Source organism: Gossypium raimondii, chromosome 5, assembly GCF_025698545.1.
Source record: "Gossypium raimondii isolate GPD5lz chromosome 5, ASM2569854v1, whole genome shotgun sequence".
Lineage (NCBI taxonomy): Eukaryota > Viridiplantae > Streptophyta > Magnoliopsida > Malvales > Malvaceae > Gossypium > Gossypium raimondii.
This window is the reverse complement of record NC_068569.1, coordinates 25,377,068-25,392,024: the sequence shown is the minus strand read 5'-3', so window position 1 is coordinate 25,392,024 and position 14,957 is coordinate 25,377,068. Positions and strand designations below refer to the sequence as shown.

General features: G+C 33.3%; 2 protein-coding genes across 6 annotated transcripts; one reads left to right on the top strand and one right to left on the bottom strand.

The window, feature by feature from the left end:
* Window positions 1–411: 411 nt before the first annotated feature.
* Window positions 412–6,551, top strand: LOC105770371 (peroxisomal nicotinamide adenine dinucleotide carrier). 4 transcript variants are annotated; one of them, XM_012591539.2, is made up of 12 exons: window positions 412–638; window positions 711–800; window positions 878–952; window positions 1,030–1,160; window positions 1,462–1,516; window positions 1,859–2,011; window positions 2,271–2,339; window positions 2,420–2,527; window positions 5,079–5,147; window positions 5,259–5,313; window positions 5,920–6,131; window positions 6,269–6,551. In XM_012591539.2, exons 1-11 carry the CDS (start codon window positions 552–554, stop codon window positions 6,105–6,107), a joined length of 1,080 nt encoding a protein of 359 aa, XP_012446993.1. In that variant the 5' UTR covers window positions 412–551; the 3' UTR covers window positions 6,108–6,131; window positions 6,269–6,551. The 4 variants fall into 4 exon arrangements, with proteins under 4 accessions (XP_012446993.1, XP_012446995.1, XP_012446996.1 ...); XM_012591541.2 differs by having other exon boundaries at window positions 6,252–6,551; XM_012591542.2 differs by having other exon boundaries at window positions 5,920–6,135.
* A 620-nt stretch (window positions 6,552–7,171) lies between these two features.
* Window positions 7,172–13,617, bottom strand: LOC105770370 (SH3 domain-containing protein 1). 2 transcript variants are annotated; one of them, XR_008196158.1, is made up of 11 exons: window positions 13,297–13,616; window positions 12,895–13,008; window positions 12,716–12,785; window positions 12,489–12,637; window positions 11,201–11,302; window positions 10,565–10,765; window positions 9,736–9,798; window positions 9,433–9,579; window positions 8,372–8,446; window positions 8,049–8,263; window positions 7,172–7,648 (listed from the first exon to the last, which is right to left on the bottom strand). XR_008196158.1 is itself a non-coding variant. In XM_012591537.2 (10 exons), the coding sequence occupies exons 1-10, from the start codon at window positions 13,354–13,356 to the stop codon at window positions 8,132–8,134; spliced, it is 1,113 nt and encodes a 370-aa protein (XP_012446991.1). In that variant the 5' UTR covers window positions 13,357–13,617; the 3' UTR covers window positions 7,886–8,131. The 2 variants fall into 2 exon arrangements, 1 of the variants encoding a protein (XP_012446991.1); XM_012591537.2 differs by lacking the exon at window positions 7,172–7,648 and having other exon boundaries at window positions 7,886–8,263; window positions 13,297–13,617.
* Between the last annotated feature and the right edge of the window lie 1,340 nt (window positions 13,618–14,957).

Here is a 14,957-nt window from a genome sequence, read left to right as displayed (position 1 = left end):
CTTGATGAGGTAATATAATATTATAATATATTTTTAAATTCTTTAAGTTATTTATTTGTGTGAAACAAACACTCTTAAAACGGTTTATTTTTAATTGTGAATATTTTTCATATTTATCACAATTATTATTAAAATTGTTGCATGTTGCTTTATCCAATATTTTATTTTTAAAATTAATATTATAGTTTACTTTTTATTATTATTCTAAATTTATATATTATTTAAAACTAAAAAATATCAATGATATTTAACAATAATTAAAATTAATTAAAATTAAATGCTTGAAATCTGCATATTAAAAATGAGGGAAAGGGATAACAACAATATGTTTGAACCAATTAACTAAATAATTAATTAGAATTTAGAAAGCAGGACGTAGCATTGCTGTAAATACCAATAGCCCAAGTGGGCTAATGAAAATGAGTCAGAAGCAAGTAAACCGTAAGGAAAAAGAGAAAGTAAGGCTGGGAAGGAAAGAGTGAAGGAAGTAGAGGATAAGTTAGTAACTGAAGAAGATTGAGAAGGCAGTGAAAGCAGGAGAATAACCAATTATGTCCAACTCCAATGCTATAGCTAACGGAGTGGCAGGAGCTGGCGCTGGAATCATTGCTCAGATACTCACTTATCCACTTCAGACGGTGGGTACTCTCTCTCTCTCTCTCTTTCTTTTTGTCTTTCAATTTTTCATGTAAATGGCTTCCATAACGAAGGTGAATACGCGTCAACAAACGGAAAGAATCGCCAAGTCCAAACCCAAACCCCCCACTGCGGCTGCTGGTACGCTTCTTCAGATCCTCCATGTACGTCCCTTGTTTTTCCTCTTTCAAACTGCTTCTGTTTCCTTGCCTCCACTTGAGATTCTCATTTCTTCATGTAGGTGCTACAAACCGAAGGCTGGGGAGGACTTTACTCTGGTCTTAAGCCTTCTTTATTTGGAACTGCTGCTTCGCAGGTAGTGTTTGGCTTTGACTTTGGCTTGCCCCCTCCACTGCTTTTCACCTCTTCATGCTCTACTTGTGATGTTGGCAGGGCATTTACTACTACTTTTATCAGCTATTCAAAAATAAGGCTGAGGCTATTGCTGTTGTCCGTAAGCACAAGGGACGTGGGGATGGCACCCTTGGCATCTTTTCTTGGCTTGTTGTAGCAGCTCTTGCAGGGTAACTCTCATCCCTTTTATTATATGCCATTCCATTCTAATCTTATCTAATATACAATACTAATTTCCCGTCCTTTTGTCCGTCCAGTTGAGTGCTAAGACATGGTATAAGGATTAATAATAGTTTTATTCAATTTTAATATACATCCCCAGCTTGCTTTAAAATTAGTCGGACCAGGGCTAGGGAAAGTTAGGAAAAGTAATGTGGTCTTCTCATGTCATAATTATGGATAAAGAAGACGAGTTCCATCCACTTCGAACAATAATAATTGACTAAATGATCTCTCCCAATGACCCTGCAGGTCCTTGAATGTATTGCTGACAAACCCAATATGGGTTCTTGTGACCCGTATGCAGGTCTTGTATTTCTTCCCTTTACTATACCTCTATTATTATTAATGTTGTTGTTGTTGTTGCCTTTCTTTGTGCCTTTTTTTCCGTTGTACAACTAATGATGTGTGGAATTTCAGTTTTTGTGAATATTCCAATATTGATGTTTATGAATGATGCTCTATCTCATCAGTACTAACTATATTCGAGTTTAATTTTCCACGTTACTTTCTACAAATACAAAGTGGCTTTGAAAGAAAAAAAATTCAAATTCATGGAATGGAATGCTCACTAAACAACTGTTTGGTCTATATAGTGCTTGTGATCCCCTGAAGATAATAAACAGGGCGTTCTCTGTCTTTACTTCAGACTCATACTCAAGCAGAAAGAAAAATTATGGAGTCCAAAAAGGAAGCTCTATTAAAGGAGGCTTCTGAAAACGGCTTAATAGGTTCAACACTGCAAGAAAAATTGGATGAGCTTGAGTCAACAAAGCCTCATCCTTATGGAACCATTCATGCGGTTCGTATCTCTCTTGCCTTTTCTTTTTAATGCCTTGTGGGTTCAGAGTTTGAGGAAAGGTTGCCATTGACATAATTAGTTTCACCATGTTCTCTGGTTGCTTTTCTTTTTATTGGTTTAAATAGATTTTTAGTTAGCCTTAGTTTTAGTGGAAAGCTTCTTAAAAACTGCTAGTCATACATTTTCTGATCTTCAAAACTATGCATAATTTTATCAGATTTTGATGTAAATGACAACCGTTATATTCATTCATTGCTAGGCCCGTGAAGTTTATACCGAAGCAGGAATTAGAGGATTCTGGAAAGGCATCATACCTACACTCATTATGGTTAGTCTCTATTTAATCTATGTAAACCTTGGATAAACTATCTCGTTGAATCTGAATAACGAAGATTTTGTTTATGCCAGGTCTGTAATCCCTCAATCCAGTTCATGATATATGAGACCTCATTAAAGCGTCTGAAGGAAAAACGTTCTGCTAATAAGCATGGATTAAAAAATGTATCAGCTTTGGAGGTACAACATAATCTTTGAGATGCATTACCGAATGATCATCTTGGAGTTGCATTTTTATTTCAGTTTCCTTTCTCCTTTTTCAGCATTGATGTCAAAATACTTAAAAACCTTGTTTGTTATGCATGGTTCATCTGATTGGTAGACTACTTTCTTGCCTATCAAATTTTCTACTTTTGGAACAAAAGATAGATTCAGAAAAGGTTAATCACATATTTGGTACACTAACTACTGTCAAATGTTCAATTTGATACCTATTGTTGAAAAATTAAATATCATCAATTACTTTTCAACCTCCCCACTATGGAGCTGGTCTATTCCATAAAATTGAAAGTTTTCAAGAGAGCATTTAATAAAACTATTCTATCTTTTATTAACTAAACAACTGAATTTAAATAGAGAAAAAGTCATAACCTAATTGGGAAATTAATTCCCTTATTCTAATAAACTACTAAAAGATTAAATAAAATATTCATGCCTAACTTGGTTACAAGAAAATCAAAGCTTATCTTAAAGAGCCCTTTGGTGAGTATGTCAGCAATCTGTTGTTTTGAAAGAACAAACAACATGCACACTTGGCCTTCTTCAATCTTCTCCTTGATAAAGTGTCTATCAATCTCAACATATTTAGTTCTGTCATGCTGGACTGGGTTGTAAGCAATACTAATGGCAGCTTTGCTATCATAGTACAACTTCATTGGTGAAGTTATTGGTCTCCTCAGCTCTTCCATAATTCTTTTTAACCACATCATTTCACAAATTCCTTGAGTCATTGATCTAAACTCAGCCACTACACTACTTCTTGCTACAAGATTTTATTTTTTGCTTCACCAAGTCACAAGATTTCCCTAAACAATGTACAGTATCCTAATGTAGATCTTCTATTTGTTATTGAGCTTGCCCTGTCTGCATCTGTATAAGCTTCAATTCCCCTTTGTTCGGATTTCTTGAAGAATAAGCCCTTTCCAAGTGTACTCTTCAAGTATCTCAGAATCTGAAACACTGCTTCTTCATGTTCCTCCATTGGGGAGTGTATAAATTGACTCGCTAAGCTCACTGCAAAAGCTATGTCTGGTCTTGTATGTGATAAGTATATGTGATAAGTAAATTAACTTACTAACTAATCGTTGGTACTGCCCTTTATCAACTAATCGACCTTCTTTATTTCCGAATTTTACATTTGGATCAATTGGTGTGTCAGCTGGGTGACAACAACTCATCTCAGCCTCTTTTAAAAGATCAATCACATATTTTTTCTAAGAGACCACAAGACCCTTCTTTGATCGAGCAACTTCCATTCCAAGAAAGTATTTCAAAGGACCCAAGTCTTTGATCTCAAACTCCAATGCTAGATGCTCCTTGAGACACCTTATTTCATCCACATCATCTCCTGTAAGAATGATATCGACATAAAATTCACAAAATTCACAGTGATATAAAGGACTTTTATTTTTAAATAGATCAGGTAACAAATATATTAAATAGTAAAAATTAGGATGTCCAAGCCTATAATGCCAAATCATAACCTTATCAAAACTAGAAGTAGAATTTAAACATAAAGTAGTTGTTGGTTGACTTAGATGGTCGTCGTCAAGAAAGTAAATTCCACTAGATTCTTTAGCATTGCCAATCATCCTCCTCGAGACTATGTCTTGAAATTTACACATAAAGGAGCCAAATATAATATGACAATTCGAGAACTGGGATAATTTACTGACTGGTATGAGATTACAAGCTAGATTTGACACATGTAAAACCAAGGAAGGCGACATTTTAATAGTGCCTTTCCCGGCTATTGCTGAGAACGACCCATCTGCTACTTTGATTTTTTTGTTTCCTGCACAAGGTGTGTAAGTTGAAAAAAGAAAATGACTACTAGTCATGTGATCACTAGCTCCAGAATCAACGATTCACGTGTTTGTTTTACACGGCTTGGGACTGAAAAAAACAAAAAAATTAGTACCTGATTGGGCAAAGGAGGAAGAAGGATTATTGGATGAGTTAGGAAGATAAGAATTCATCCGAAATTGTGGTGATTTAAAAAGCTTGTGTAGATGCTCTAGTTATTCCTTAGTGAATGGAGACTCTTCTAGAGAATTTTGGCCCTCATAATTTTCATTAGTTGTTTCAACGGTAAAACTTTCTTCTTCTGTTTGATTGCTGGATCTCTTATCTCCAATGAAAGCTGCTTTAACCATGATGCTACTAGAGATAACCTAGCTCAGATGTCATGAAAGTTTTCAAGAGAACATTTAATAAAACTATTCTGTCTTTTATTAACTAAACAACTGAATTTAAATAGAGAAAAGTTATTCTAATAAACTACTAAAACATAAGAAAATAATTCCCTTATTTTAATAACTACTAAAAGATAAAATAAAATATTCCTAAAATATCTCAGATAATTTATTCTAAGATTTATTTACCTAAATAAGATTTATCTACCTCAAAATATATCTCAAAATATATGGGTTTTACATATTTCAACAAAAATATCTGAATGGTAGACTTGTCTAAATTTTACTTTTTTCTGCCTTGCTGTTTCTATGAGCAGGTGTTTTTATTAGGAGCCTTGGCAAAACTTGGGGCAACTGTTACAACATACCCACTGCTGGTCGTCAAGGTAAACTTTGCAGAAATGCAAGTGTTACAATTCCTTGTTATGTCCTTTGTCTTGCACCAACACTTTTGAAGCATATTCTTACTTTATTTGTTCTCTTAAACACTTGAACAGTCTCGGCTTCAAGCAAAACAGGAGATTGGTGGGAATATATCACTAAGATATTCAGGTTTGTTTACCAAAGGAATTCGGCCCTATCATGATATTTAAAACTTTTTGGAGTTTGGACAAATTCTTATCACCTTCCTGATACCAGAGTTTATCTGTAGTAAGATATTGTACTGGCTGAGGTGAACTTATAATGGTTATAGTTTACATTTTACTATTTTTCATCTTTTGAGTGTCAGATTTTGCGCCATTTCTCCAAACCTTGTTTCTGATGGGTAGCCAGTAACTACCTGATGCCCATAAGATGCTTTAAGGAAGCTGCATTTATAAGTTACAGGAATTTTGTATTCAATTATGCCTGCATTATGAATTTTCTACATCTCTTACATGCTCTAGTTTAGTTCCATTCTATATTCATGTTCTACCTTATACAAAGCTGCATTATGATTTGATCTAGTTTAGTTACCAATATTCCTTTCCCTTGTCTTGTTCAATCTTATTCATCTGCATGCAGAAGTAAGGTAAAATATCAATTGACATCTACATCCATTGTAACCTTGTCTAAAGTATGAAGACTTTGCCTTAAGCTTATCTGCTATGTGACATTGATATCCATGTTTTATTTGGAGTTGGGCAAGAATGCTAACTGGAAAATTTCGCTGCACAGGTACAGTAGATGCAATAATTAAAATGATGAAGTATGAGGGATTGCCTGGCTTTTACAAGGGAATGAGCACAAAGATAGTACAGAGTGTTTTTGCTGCTTCTGTACTTTTCATGTTCAAGGAGGAGATTGTGAAAGCTTACATATTCCTTGTTCATAGGATCGGGAAAGCAAAAGTCCCATTGAACTGAATGTGAAAAATTTATTCTGTAAAGGCAGGTATCTCTCACTCATTTCCTTTTTTCCTTCCTGGGGCTTTGCATTGCATGTGCCCAGTTCTTAAAACATTGTGTCTTAACCAGATCCATTAGTAACGAATTCTGAATTATTTTCAGGTAATGCTATGTTACAGGTAATGAAGTTCAAAGCTCTAGAGATGGTGAAAATTTCAAGCAATTTAAGCTTAACATTAAGAGATGAAATGATCAATTTAAGCATGATAACAAAATTGGTTATAAGGGTGTCTGTGTAGAGTAGCAGGACACATAGGCTTTGAGGTTGTGAAAGTTTAGATGAATATATAGGAGTGAGATATTTGGCAGCAATTAGAAAACATTACAAAGCTCTTCCCTTCCCGAATTACCTTGTGCCTTTTATGTACAGCTGGTTTAATGGCTTTGCTTATTGCAACTGCATATTGGTGCCTACTTCCTATTTTAATCGTTGCTCTTTGTTAATCTGATTCATACACAATTGATAAGGGCAGAGTTGTGCAGGCAGAGCCTGTTGATTAGAAAATTATGTGCACAAGCATTTGAGTGTTTTAGAAAGTGAAGCAAAAATGTCGCATTCATTTGTTGAGTTGTAAAAAAACTACCTTTCCATATTAAGTTTACAACGCTCAACACATTCCCATCAGAATGAAGAGATATCTTTGCTCTGAAATTAATAATTTATACATATAATTACTATTCAACTAAAAACATAACCATTAAATCAAACAACAATACGCATACTTGGACAACCACCATGTTAACATATTCTTCTTGTATCCTTCCATAATGTCTCAAGAGTAAAACTTTCATCTGTGGCCTTCAACCTTTATGTTTTCAGCATCTAATTTTTCTCAAATCCTTCTTATAAAACAATTATAAATATACAACCATCGAAAGAGATATACATGCATAAAACCTTACACTTCTGTCCCATTAAATTTGTCGCATTTTGACTTCTTATTCTTTTAAAATTATTATAAATATATTCGATAAAAAAAAACCTATAAATGAAAGTGATTAGGACATTGGAAAATACTAAATAATCAAAAGATGCAACTCTTGATAATTCTTATTGAAGACATAACATTTCATTTATGGAACATATTCTTTTACTTATAAAAGAATGTTTTCAAAATGTTCCAACAAAAACTGTAGGTTTCTGCTTCTCAAAATCCTCTACCATACTGCATCTGTGCCTGCCAATCTGCCATTAGCAATTTTCTTGAAATGAAAATACAGAGAAATCTGGTAACTCTTGAAATAACTTCGGCATTTTTAGTGCACCCAATTTAGTTTATCAGCAGTAGAGATTTATTGAGTAAATGGTTGCTGAACCAACTTAAAACACAGCATACAGCAGAGCTTCTTCAGTGAACACATTTCTGGCAAACTATGTTCTATGGGTCTTTTCAATCTTCATAAACTTTTTGACTTGGTGCGAAATGGGAATGAGCCAGGATTTGAGGGCACAATGTCATCATGGAACCTCTGGGTTCAGATTTTGTATTTGTTTTGAGCTGGGGTTAGTGAATATGAGTTAAGAGTTAGAGAGTCAATGCCATTTTCATCAAGCCATGGCCTACTTATGAATGCTCTTAAATTAACTAACTAGGACAGCTGACAGAAAAATAATTCGGAGAAAGATCCTCCAATCTGCTCCACCAAAGTATTACTATCTATTTAATTTAAACAAACAGGAGTAATTATATTGCCTATTTAAACAGGAACTCAAACTGAATATTGAGAAATGAAGAGACAAGACAAAGTGTGAGACTTATTTATTTTAGAAGAAGAAAAAGAAATGGTTCTTGAATCTTCTTCGCAAAACAGAATCATACTAGCTTTTATGATTCACCATACAAATACAAACACAATTGTACATGTATAGTATTAATAAATGTACTCTGTAATACTTACATTATTACGAGGGGCGTGTTCAACTTTTTTGTTTACCACTATGCTGTTCAACTCCCTCAGAGCGGTTACCTTTTGATAGCAGATCAGGCTGAGGCTGCGGAGTTCGGCTCAATTAACTTGCTTGCTGGTGCTTTCTCTTGTCTTTCTACATAAGCAGAGGGAAACCATCCAGCCTTGCCCTTGCACTCTCCCTCCGACCATCCACTAGGACCCACCTTAATTTTCGTATTACATTACAACCACATATGATTATCATCACCTAAAATATTAACGTTAAACATTTAACCAGGCTAGCCAGCACTGCAGTTAGAAACATCCCCTACCTGGCGAACCACAACATAATCACCAACTGCTAAGCTTAATTCCCCATCTGCTTCAGCATCAAATGGGTGTACAACCTGTTAAAACAAATATCTCAATCATGTCCGCAACTGTAAACTAAAAGCGCTTGAAACCAAGCCAGTTTCACAAACAACCAAAAATATGTATATATATATATATATATATATATATATACCAACTACATAAGCTTGACGCACAACAATATAAAAACTGATTAAAAATTGGCATCCCACTAATCGATTTAATATCTGGGGATTTCTTCAATAAAGTTTTACTTTTAAAATGAAAAATAATGGTACATGATGCCACAAATGATTACGTCCATTTGCTAAATTATGTCACAGGTCTCAAGGTTGATCATATCCTAGCCAACTCAAATGCAGTACGAACATCAAGGAAGGGTTTCAATCAGCCTCCAATGAGTTTTCCGGCAATAAATAAAAAATGTTCTTTTTTCTAACAGACACAAGAGAAAGACAAATAAGAGACTCAAAGAAGGCTGTAGAAAGGAACACAGAAAGGTGAAAATGTGAAAAATAATCACTCTAAGTGGCTAACTGAAGCTCCAATCTAGGAAGAGGATCTTTTTTGTTTTTGGCAAAACAAGAAGAGAGGTTCAAGTATCCTAAAATGTACACGTTTTCATGGTTGTCAATCAGCTATTCTAACTGGCTGTTTACCCTAGTGGAAAAATTCCTGTAATTCTAAATTTGAGAAAGCATAAGAAGACTGAATCAAATTTTGCAGAAACCATAGCTAACTTCAGTGTTAAATTCATGTTTTTCCTTCATTACGCAAGACCAGCACTCCAGGCCATTTTCAGTAAATTTTAGCTACTGTCAAAGTACCCTTGTTTCAAAAATCTCTAAAAACTTCTACCTAACATAAGATGGGCCTGCTTGATATGATCACTAACAGATACATATAATATAAGAGGAGTAAACTGACATGTCTACATTTACTTTATTCAGAGAATACGTTCCCGACTTTAATTTATCTACAGAGGGGCTAAAAAAAGGGGACAGGAGTTCAAAAGCTAAACCTTTGCTATGAAAAATACATCGCTTTGATTGCTTCCCTGAGCTTCAGATTTATTCGAACTAAAGTTATCATGTGCAGAGGTGACATTCACCTCTCTCTGCAACGTCACTGAGTTCAATGACTCGTTCATCTGCCCCTCTAGAATCATCTATCCAGCAGCAAACTTTGATCACAACCTTTTGGATATGCAAAAAATGATTGAAAAGTAACAGCAATTTGGCCCCCATAAAATTCATGTACTTGATGCCGATGCCTATTGATGTCATGAGAACAATAACACAGCCAAGGGGGATTAAGTACAAACCTCAGCATGTAGCTTCTCTAAACTAGCAAGAACATGTTGATGATAAGATTTTTCGGCGTCAACCTGCAAAATGATTCTGGTGAGGGCCAAGGACCTGAGCATTACATCTAGGGGTGATGAGCATTAAATATGAACTCACTGAGGAGTCAAGACTAAGTTGACTACATCAGTTGTCTCACAGATAAGTATGAAACATCAGACAGAAAATACCCTTGTGATACAGCCTTGGAAGGAAAAATCTTTGCTACTTTCATATGTATGTGTGTTCACGCACACATGGAGAGAGAGAGGGAGGAAGAGAGATTCTCATTCTATGAAGGACACACCATGCAGGGAAGTGTCCCCGTATCAAATATAGACATGAATTTGACACGACATACAAGTCGGTCAAATGAGAGCATGTCAAATTTTTTTTTAAAAAACAGACACAACACATTTGGACACTCGGAAGCTACTAGAGTTATTTTTTTTTTTAAAATGGATAAGTGAAAAGCTATAGCGTGTTAATATTTTTTCACCTTGATCCACTAAAGTTTCATCTTCCTCTGACAAGGACTTTTTTGTTCTGGACAAGTCAAACAAAGCAGCTAAACAATTTGCTAAACTAAATTTATGACTACCAATGTACATTCAAATGGAACCCTCAAAAAAGGGATCATTCTTTTTGCATAAATAACAGTTGCAAAACTTCTTTCAGTTGAAGGTCAATCTTATGTAGCTGTAAACATAGTGCTGCTGAGAACCAGAAATACAGTTTTGTTTTCTGAACCAAAGAAACAGGCTCATTACAGGCATTGCAAAAAAATGGTTAAATTAAAATTAGCAATACCATTGCAAGAAGCAGCTGGAAAGTAATCTTTTGCTGCTGATCCTCAGCTGACAACATGGCAGCAGTTGCTTCTCTTCCTAGAACCATCATTGAGGATTTAAGGTCAGCCAATCTTGCTTCTGCTTGTTTAAGCTTCATGTAGCTTTCTGCAGAAATATCAGCTTCCCTGGTTTTTGATCTACGCCTCAAAACATCTGCTGCCTGTTTGTGAGGGGGGGGGGGGGGAGGAAAAAAGGCTGAGAATAAATAAACATATAAAAAAGAATTAAGAAGAAAGCTATAAAAAGATATGATAAAATTGTTTAAAGGTTAGACACTTGAGCCGAAAAAGCATTTAACTCATTCCATATTTCTTTTGGAATAAGGAGGAAGTATAAGCATAATTTTGCTTGTTAATGTGTTAGGAAAAAAATTACCCTAATAGATTAATTTTTGTGTTAACTAGATAAACCTTTAATGAATTGGCTGAGCCATGCAATGACAATAATTTCAAGAGATTACAGTAGACTGCAGTCAGCACAGTACATCCAAATTTCTGATACCTTTTCTGTTCAATGGTCTAACCAACCAAAGTTCGCACAGATAGATTCTGACAGTTGAAATTGGTCAACTCCAAAATTTAAAACAATGAAATACCTGAGCTTCAACCTCTTGCCGGAATCTGTCATATCGGTGGGTCAAGTGCCGAGCATCTTCTAGAGGAGCTCCTGTAATTAATGCCCGTAGTGGCTCAGAAACCTACATATATGAAACCTGTAACACAATTAGAAGCATGAAAAAGAAAAAGAAAACGTAAAAAAGGAGGGAATATCAAAGCTAGGATATATAAATGTTATCTTAAATTTTCAACACTGTTTCCTAGCAATACTTGGCATCAAGTGCACCCTTGGCATGTTTAAAACAAAGAGAACAGAACAGAAGGGCAAATAATCTATTCGAATATGGTCAAATCAAAATATCCAATTTTTTGGAAACCAGTCCAAGTTTGCTAGCAACAACTATCACAAGATAACTAATTATAACTAAATTTGGAAAAGCTAAAGATAATTAAGTCCTTATTCGACCACACATTTTGATACAAAAGGCTGCATACAATTGGTAAGGCAGTTATGTACATTATGTATAAATATATATACATACTAGAAATCATGCTCAGGAAACAATAAATCAGTAAATTTTGTCACTTCTAGTCTATAAATACCTAGAATCAGCAATAGGCATCAAACACTCCATCTTGTAATCTGCACCACATCCTTTAGAAGGCCACTGCTTCCAAGGTAGCTTGTATAATAGAATTGAAAATTCAAATTCATTGAACTCATATTTTTATTTTCTTCTGCTCTCAATCCACAAGTTTCGTTTCTTATTAATGCCAGAGGATTCACATCAGTGATTGCTTCTGCCGACCAACTATGTATAAAGTCTAATTTATTCTTGAAGCTACTGAACTATAATAATTACTAATATAAAATTCCTCACAAATGAACTCTGAAAAGTTTTATTCTTATTTTTAGCACAAAACAGCTTCACAAAAAACTAGTTCATGAGAGCAAACCATACACAAATTAGTGAAAGAATATTTAGTTCTTTAACTGAAGACAATGCCAAAGGGGATCATCAACTGCATAAACTATTGAAGAGTGAAGACAATGCCTAACAATAAACAATCAGAAGGCATACTTGCATGCTTGCGTTCTAGTCTCTAAATATCTCATTTCTTTTTCACAAACCATATTGCTGTCTGTCCGAAACTATATAACCCAAAAAATAAATGTTCCAAGTTAGTTTTCTACATCTCTTATAATTATTTCATCATAATAATATTTTAAGTAGATTTCAATTATCTTTAACAATACCTATAATTTCCTCTCCACAAGAAGCTCCTAAGAACAATTAGTATATGGTAATAAAGTTAAGAAATTACCCGCTCACCAAGGATCCCAAGCAAGGTCTCCCTTTCATCTTCTATTGATTTATGTGAATTGCCAAAGTGAAGGGCGGCTTTTGCAAGAGAGGAACCAGTATTTTGATCTTCAACTCCAAACTTGCAACAATCATCAGCCAACTTCCTAGCTAAAACAGTTGAGGTGAAAACCGTGAATCAGCTTTGTACAGGGATCAACACCCAGTAAATGAACCAACCATGCTTACATATTTCTATCAGCTTTGAGCTTGTTGCAATAAAACCTTCTATGCCACGGACGATGTTCCGCTGCAAATGCTGCAAGCATAGTTTAGAAGTGTAAGTTAATATGCATTTACTTACAAGTTAAAAGTTAAACCACTTTATTAGAAACTAGGACAAGTTAAGAAAGGATTGAAAAATGTACCTTAGCTGCCTTTGTAGAACTGTACAGGTCTTGAAGCTTTTGATGACATTGAAGATCAGCTTCATCAACAGTAACGTCTTCATTACTAAAATGCCCAAGATGCCTAAGTACTGCCTACAATATAGAAAAGATTTGAACCGTATATTTGAAAATTACCTTAGAAACTACTGCGAGTAATGAAAAAGCAGAGTAACAAAAGAACGGTATATATCTTAACAATTCTATCCCAAGTATTCTATGAAATTGAAGAAAAAGGAAAACTTAAACATTAGAAATCAACTATTTGAAGATAGCAGGAAAATTGGTGAAGCATAGTGATCTATATGAGTGCTTTTTATCAGTCAAAAGCCTGAAGTTGAAACTTAGAAGCTTAATTAAAAAGGAAAAGAAAGAAAACCCTACTTGCTGTTGCTTGGCAACTTGCTCTCTGAGCTTGGTAGCCTGCTTCTTGATAGCTTCCATATCTAACAGAGGAAGATGAACAATAGATATGATGATTACTATAAATCAATGTCCAAAACCAACAACAACAGAGCGAATCATCAAAAAGATGGGGAGAAATCAAAGGATAAAAGAAACCCAAAGACTGAGGATCAGAAAAAAGGTTTGGGAAGCTAGAGAAGAGGAAAGTGTCTTTCAACTGTACTACCACCAGAAAGGCCGTAAGCTTTTTCAGTTTTTTTTTTTTTTGAATTTGAGATTATTTTATTTTCTTTCAAGGAATTTACAAGCAGCGACAACCACAATATGAATGACAGCAAATATATTATGTAAAATGATATATTACACCCTCTTGCACTATTGGTTATACTTTTTAGTAATACACGTGTTATTGAATTTTAAAAGAAAACATGTTTATTTGCTTAATTGTTTTTCAATCTTATTAATTTTACATCAATTTAGTCAAAAGTATTATTATAATAAAGATACGTTTATATATGAATTTTAATTTAATGTATAATTGTATATATAAATTTTAATCGATACATTTATACACGTGAAACTCTAATTGTGATTCAAATGTGTACTTGAAACTTTAATATTGATTTAATCTTACACATTTAAAGAAATAAATACATCAATTTAATTTTATATTGGATCAATATAATTATTTATATACTGAGCGAAGCTAGAAAAACATTTTAGGAGTCAAAATTAAATTTTAATAGTTTATATCTTTATGATTTTTAAAAGATTAAATTAAATTTTTATTATTTTAGGGGTAAAATACAATTTTACTTTTATTAATTTAAAATTTTAAAATTTTTAAAGGACTTAAATGGATAATTTTCCATTTCAGGGGTTAGGCCCTATTAGCCCCTAATACGCCACTATTTATGTATGTAATATATAAACATAAAATAATTTTATATCAATAATTGTGTTAAGAATTTATAAGAATTGAATCAAATTAAAATTTCATGTATAAAATTATACAAAATCAAAGTTTATATATACAATTACAAGATTACTTTATTAATAAATAATTCTCAATTTAGCTCTTAAATTGGTAATTTTTTTCTTTATTCCACTTTTATACTTCAACTATTAATTTGTTAAACCACTTAACTTATGGGTTAAAATTTTGACATGTGACATCATTAAAACGTGCCATGTCGTTTTTTTAATATTATAAAATTATATTAATTAATAAAATCATAAATGTAAATTATATAAAAGTCGAAATAGTACGTAAAAAACAAAAATTAGTTAAATTTTAAAAAGTTAAAAAACCTCAAAATTTTCCAAATATATATTCTTGAAAAACTATAATTATTTTCTTTTTTCAAAACACCCAAAATATATTAGAAATTCTAAAAATTCAAAATAGTATATCAAAAATTCATAAAATTGAAAAAAATTAACTCACAAAATATAAATTCTAAAAATTGTAATAATTTTAAAATTTTCATATATATATATATATATATAATTTCTATAAAATATCCATAAAATTTAAAAATATTAAAAATGAAAATGAAAATTTCGTCAACAACAATAGGTCAATGTTAGACAGCTATTAGTGAACATCAGTCCACGACGATTAAACGTCCATTGATCAA

Coding starts and splice junctions, on each gene's coding strand:
- LOC105770371 (XM_012591539.2), top strand. CDS start 552: ATGTCCAACTCCAATGCTATAGCTAACGGAGTGGCAGGAGCTGGCGCT. Junction 801..877: donor CGCTTCTTCAGATCCTCCAT/GTACGTCCCTTG, acceptor TTCTTCATGTAG/GTGCTACAAACCGAAGGCTG. Junction 5,314..5,919: donor TATATCACTAAGATATTCAG/GTTTGTTTACCA, acceptor TTCGCTGCACAG/GTACAGTAGATGCAATAATT.
- LOC105770370 (XM_012591537.2), bottom strand. CDS start 13,356: ATGGAAGCTATCAAGAAGCAGGCTACCAAGCTCAGAGAGCAAGTTGCC. Junction 9,799..10,564: donor TCCAGCTGCTTCTTGCAATG/GTATTGCTAATT, acceptor ATCATTTTGCAG/GTTGACGCCGAAAAATCTTA. Junction 8,447..9,432: donor ATGTATTTTTCATAGCAAAG/GTTTAGCTTTTG, acceptor TTGTTTTAACAG/GTTGTACACCCATTTGATGC.